The 6000-nt window shown below is 42.7% G+C and overlaps 1 protein-coding gene across 5 annotated transcripts in view; it reads left to right on the forward strand.

The window, feature by feature from the left end:
- The window catches only part of FAM13A (family with sequence similarity 13 member A), a 311577-nt gene extending 308127 nt beyond the window's left edge, over positions 1 to 3450 (forward strand). For all 5 annotated transcript variants that reach the window (XM_046656086.1, XM_046656085.1, XM_046656084.1 and 2 more), the window contains one exon: positions 1037 to 3450. In XM_046656086.1, coding sequence (XP_046512042.1) covers positions 1037 to 1163 — 127 coding nt within the window. In that variant the 3' untranslated portion in view covers positions 1164 to 3450. The remainder of the gene's footprint in view (positions 1 to 1036) is intronic.
- Positions 3451 to 6000: the final 2550 nt, after the last annotated feature.

The following is a 6000-nucleotide window of genomic DNA, read 5'->3' on the forward strand; positions in this document are numbered from 1 at the left end:
CAGATATCACAAAATCTGGTTCCATCGTCTTGTATCTGAGGAGAGGAAGCCCGTCCGAGGGCACAGCTGGGGCTTGGTGTCAGATGCCCTTGTTCCCACTGCCATGTTCCCTTCACTGCCCTCTGCTGAGAAACCATCTAGACTTCTGTCCTTGAACAAAGCAGGGCATGAATAAAACACGTTTATATTTAGTTCATTGAACAAAATTAAATAAGCCCCATGCTATCCCCTCTCCCGTATTTGTTCTTTAATGAGAAGAAAGGGAAGCCTGGCGTCTGAGTGTCTGACGTGCACATTTCCAGGTGAAATGAGAGGCTGGCCCACCTTGCCCGACCATTCAGTGCAGTGGCTGTGCGGTCAGCCTGATTTCCTGTTCCAGTTTCAGCAGGTGTAGGATGTGGGTAATAGCACCATTTTATCAGCTTCATGTGAGGTTATATGAGATCATGGATATGGAGTAGCTAGCATGGTGCTCCATCTTTAGTAGGCTCTCAGTTAATACTTGTGCACATAAAAAGTATGCATATAAAATTATTTGGTAAACTACAAAGGCTTATTAGTATTATATGATCCAATTACTGAATTCCAAGGCTAATTTCATGATCAGTAGAATTATTATCTATCTGTTTTTGAAAAACCTGTAAATTATGGGTATACCAATTGCTAATCAGAAATTTAATGGTTCATTAGATGAAATATATAAAAGTGAGAGAACAGTAATTCTAGGTAAAGGATTTCAGTGTATGGAGACTCTCAATCTGAATTCATCTATACCAGCAGCAGAGAGAAAATGTCTATATTTCTTAGTCCTTCATATCATTCTATGAGATGCCAGATTAACTCTAAAAACTCAGTGACTTGTGCTTTTGGGGGGAAGCTGTCTTTCACTGCTCCACACCAAGTGACACTTGGCAGCACTGATCCTACAGGTGATAAACTGCAAAGTTGCCACGTGACAATAATTCACCTAATGAACAGTGTCATCTAGGAGAGACAGCAAATGACCCTCAGCCTCCTTTCCCTTTGTTTCCATTAGAAATGTCCAGAAGGAAGACCGCACTCCTATGACTGAAGAATACAATGAATATAAGCACATAAAGGCGAAACTAAGGCTCTTGGAGGTGCTCATCAGCAAGAGAGACACTGATTCCAAGTCCATGTAAGGGGGCACCCCAGCCCGAGTCAAGGGGGCTAGGGATGCGGAGCGAACTTGCCACCTGCCTCCCCTGGTAAACAGCCGCTCTGCAGAAACTGGAAGGCAGCCTTGGAGCTGGACCTGCAAAGCATGTAGCCTTCTGCCTCCAGGCCATTGGGATGGGCTCCAATTTCCATCGCCTGCCTTAGAAACCACCCAGATGGAAGAAGGCAATTTGCCCCGACTTAGGAATTCTGTCGGGAAAATCAAGATTTCTGCGTGCCTCCATGTGCGTACACATGCACACACAGACACTATAGTGGAAGTGTTACTAACACTAGCAGTGATGAATCACTACATTGAGGCACACTCATCTACAGAGAACACACACTGTTCTTCCCTGGGTAACTGAGAAACATGAGACCATTCTCTGTCTAGCTGTGACAGAAACAAGCTCAGGACTTCGTTCTGTGGAGCGAACGTACTGTGCAGGTCCATGCTGTCTTTGGACCCAGTCAAGGGGGAACGTGCATTGGAGCCCTATCTGCTGCCGTGGCCATTCTTGTGACCTTTGCACAGAGCTGCACCTCTCCCCTCTCATGTGAATTGTTCCCCTCCAGCTCTCAGGTAGATGGAAGCTGCGTCTGCCCATAAGGGTGGTACAAACATCTATTTGAAGGTGTGTTTCTTCAAGACTTCCTCAGCTGACAGAATTTTGATCCCTGACTAGGACTGGATCATCTGTAGAGGACGGAGGGAATATAGCAGTAGCTATATGAATGCTGACTTTTAAATCAGGTAACAGGGTGAAGAGCCTGGAGAATTCTCTCTGGAAGGTGGACCGCACTTATCAGTCTCAGATTTTAACATCAAACACTAAGCGAGGCCAGCATGCTATGGCAACCTGTCTGAGGCTTAGTTTCGTTTGGGCACTAGCCAAATATAAAGGATTTTGCTTAATTCTTAGCTTAAGTGTAGAGGATCGTGAGAGAGGGAGAAAGAGCCTGTGTTCGCAGCCTCCTGAGTACTCACCAGAGTTTGATTTTTTTTTTTTAAAGGTAAGCTGCACTAAAATCCTCTGAGGGGTAAATGCAGCCCTCAGAGCTCAGCCCAAGGCAGAATCTAAGTCACGCTATTTTCAAGATCATGTGTAAAGAGAACAAATAATGGTGTGTGGCCAATTATGGTTATAATTTTTTCAAAAACTGTGTCACAAAGCTGTCTATATTAGACGTTTTGGAGGGACCAGGAATTTAAGACACCAAAGCATTCATCACTTCGGTGTGCTGACGTCACTTTGTGATTTGGTGTTACTTTGTGACTGTCTGTGTCTGCACTTAGGAGAGTGGGTTCTGGTTCGGCCTGTCCATCCTCGGCCTGCGTTTGTGCTTTGTGAGGTCGAGCACAGGTGTCTGCACCCCAGCCACTGCTGACGAGCGCAGGCGGCTCAGCAGGCTCTGCCTGTTGAAGGTGGTGGTGCAGGATGAGCGAGACAGCAGGGGTGCCCTCCTGTCTGTTTTGAGAGTTGCCTTCTTAAAGGGTGCTATTTTGTTTTGCTTAATAAGGAAAAGAAAACAAAGAGAATGTAAAACTCTACTGACTAGTTATCAGTTTCAAAAAAAATGGGTTCTTGAGAAACTGATTGGCTTAGATTTATAGCAGCGTTTCCCATTGCTGAAGCGCGGGAGCAGCTCTGTCAGTTGAAAATGGTTTAAGTCGGGAGTAGGGGAAAAAGAATACCTTTAAGTTTGCTCTTAAAAATAATCATATAGAAGCATGAACTGTGTGTTGGAAGTGCCCTGGTCTACTCCACCCACTTAAAGACGGTACATAATCCTACCAGTTTAAATGTACATGAAAATGTAGTTTGGTATTCTTTACTGTTTACATTGCAGATCGCTATAATTTCAAGGAGTTATATTATAAATAAATGATGCACTTTAGGACCTTTTCTATTTTTGAAATCTGAACATGAATCATTCACATGACCAAAAATTGAATTTTTTTTAAAAAAATACATGTCTAGTCTGTCCTTTTTAAGTAATTATTCTCTTAAATAAGCTATCATAGAAATCAGATCATTACCAGTTAACTTGTAAAGCACATCTGTTTAAGAGTATTGTTTTGAAAATACTAATATGCTACAGAGTTTAAAAAGAAAAAAAGCTATATAAATGAGATGCTACTAAATGTTTTGAAATCTGTTGTTTTTGCCAAAGTTAAGTAAAAGATTTGTTCAGAAATCCACATTCAAATTTGTGTAATTGAATAAAAGAAAACAACAACTTATATAGTAAAATAAATTGTGTATGGAATGTCGTGTTTTCCTTTGTAATTTCTCATGATCTGTACACTCCACAGAATGGCACCCAGGTTAAGGGGGGAGCCCTGTTTATGCTAGATCCTATTTGAAGACACGTTAGTCAGTAGGTTCTGGCTCTGCCAGAAATGCTGAGGCAAATTTGTTTCCACAGCAACCGTGTCTGCAGCCCAGGGTCTCGAGGCCCTAGAGGCAGTGTCTTAATTGGCTTCACACAGAATACTCTGGACTGGAGTTTTTCCTTTGCTCTCTTGGGAATGTGTGTGTTTATTAGCACATGCCAACAAAATAAATGTCAAGGGTTATTTAATAACAATGATAAGTAAAGGTGAAGCGTGAATAAACTTGATTTTCTGATCGTAAGAATTAGAGATAGCAGAGGCTTGTAATTTTCACAAGCGTTTGCCTTGACTGTGTTCAGTCTGCAGTAAACATTGAAATAGATGTTTATATTAGGCATGGAATCATTACTGCATTTCATCTTTGCATCATTTAGTCCGGATTTCGCTTTCTAGACATGTTTGTGCAAGGTGTAGGATAAGGGCCTGCTTAGAAGTTTCTCAAGACAGCCAAAGTTTGTCTTGTGCTGGTCAAAGGAAGCTGACATTAAGCTCCCGATCCAGGGAAAATTTCTGTGAAAGAACAAGTCAAATTTCAAACTGGAGAATTTATTTTTTTTAGTTGTTAGCTGTACTGCATTGGGAGCTAATAATTAGATTTCTTCCCTTTGGTTGCCAGTTTGGAGTTGAATGATTGTTATTCATTGCCAAGGCAGGCGTCGGTGATGTCTCTGTGCAACACCAGTGTAATTTGCACTTCGTCTCCCTCTGATGCAATGCTTGCTCATGGCAGACGAGCCTGGTGGAGGGTGTGCCTGCTCCCAGCTGTGGCATTTCTAGCCTCAGACACATGCCTCAAGCCTGTGCTGGCGTCATAAATATTGCACTGAGACGTCCTGAGGCCAGCAGTCTTGGAGGCCCTGAAGGTGGAGCATTTGTTAACGTGGTTGAGCTTGGAATTCGTTATAAGTTGAATATTTAGCTCTGTTATCAGGATCAAGGGGCGGCCATGTTGCCAATTAATTTGGTTCTTTCTGGGGCTTCCTAGTGCTCAGTAGACAGAATTGGGCCCAGTCTCCAGAACTGAGCACAGATTTACAAGGAAAATCAAACTTTAAAGTTCATGGATTCACTTCTTTAAAGACATTCTTAATCTAGTAATGAAGATACCATTTTTCTTAACAGTGATACCTTCCTACTTTTGATGGTATATTTATAGTTGAACGCCATACACTCTGAACTGCTTTGTGAAAAGTTGGTCGTAGTCTAAATTCTATTTTGCTTTCAAGAGGGATCTTCCTGACACATTGCTTCCTGGGATTTTTTTTCCTGTAGGTGGGGAGAGGTGGTCTCTGCACCAAGATCCACACCTCCTTGATGTTCTTTTTCAGTATCTGTGTGGTTACATCCATAGGGAGGGATAAAACTACTAAAATGTGAAGCAGTGTTTCTTCTGAAGCCCGTGGGTTTGGCAGAACCTGGAATGTACTTTCCTTTGATTCCCTTTTATTTTTTTTTCCCCCACTTGCCCCTCAAAACGTACTGAAGAGTACATTCTGTCAAAAGACTGGCAAAACATTTTCAAATGTTATAGATTCAAATTGCGTATACTGTCACTTCACATGATGGCCAGCATGGCAACATCCAAACAAGAGTGACCTTTGTGTCGGGCCCTGCACTGTGGCACTGGCCACTTCCCCGAGTAGAGATTGTGCCCCTGTGGGCAGCTGTGTTCCTCCACCGTGACCCTTCATAATAGGTGTATGTAGATAGGCTATCGACTACAGATTTGCACAGATGTGTGTGTGAAATGAAATCCGGGCATCGACAACTTCACATTGCTGGGAAGCTGCAGTTATGTCTCTAGAGAGTCTCATTTGGTCTGGAATCCGGCCGGCCAGTTGTGGTCCTGTGCGTGGCTCAAGAAATCGGTGGGCAGGTCTAACTCTCCATCAAAAAGCACTATACGTTCGTGAAACTGCACAGGTGGCTGCATTTTAGTAAATAATATGGGTCCAGAACAATGTTTACATGCAATGTAAGCAGAAAGTATTTGAAATTACGGTTGTCCTTTTTTAAAATGTAAACTGAATGAAAAATGTTATGTGCATTTTGGTACTGACTGTATTTTGTATAAACTGAAATAAAATATTTTTAACTGCGGATGTTCTGAAATTTTTGACGGCGTCAGGAACATATGACTGAACCGCCTGTGGGGTCTGACCTTCCCTTCAGTAGGAATCGAGCAAGCTGCTCCCTTGAGCTCCTCAGAAGCCTCAGGAGGATGAAGGTTTTGTTGTTCTGTCTCCAAGGAGGGCACTGGAAGGTGAAGCGAACTGAGTACAAATTAGCCGTGCCTGTGGTTGTAGGTAGGAAAATGGGCTTGTGCTCTAAGCTCAGCTGCCTTTAGAACAGTTTATGGGCGGGGCTTAAGGGGTGCAGAAACAAAGGCCTTAAGAAAAAAAAACTTGTTGAAGTCCATTTCC

This window comes from Equus quagga, chromosome 3 (genome assembly GCF_021613505.1).
Source record: "Equus quagga isolate Etosha38 chromosome 3, UCLA_HA_Equagga_1.0, whole genome shotgun sequence".
NCBI classification, from domain to species: domain Eukaryota; kingdom Metazoa; phylum Chordata; class Mammalia; order Perissodactyla; family Equidae; genus Equus; species Equus quagga.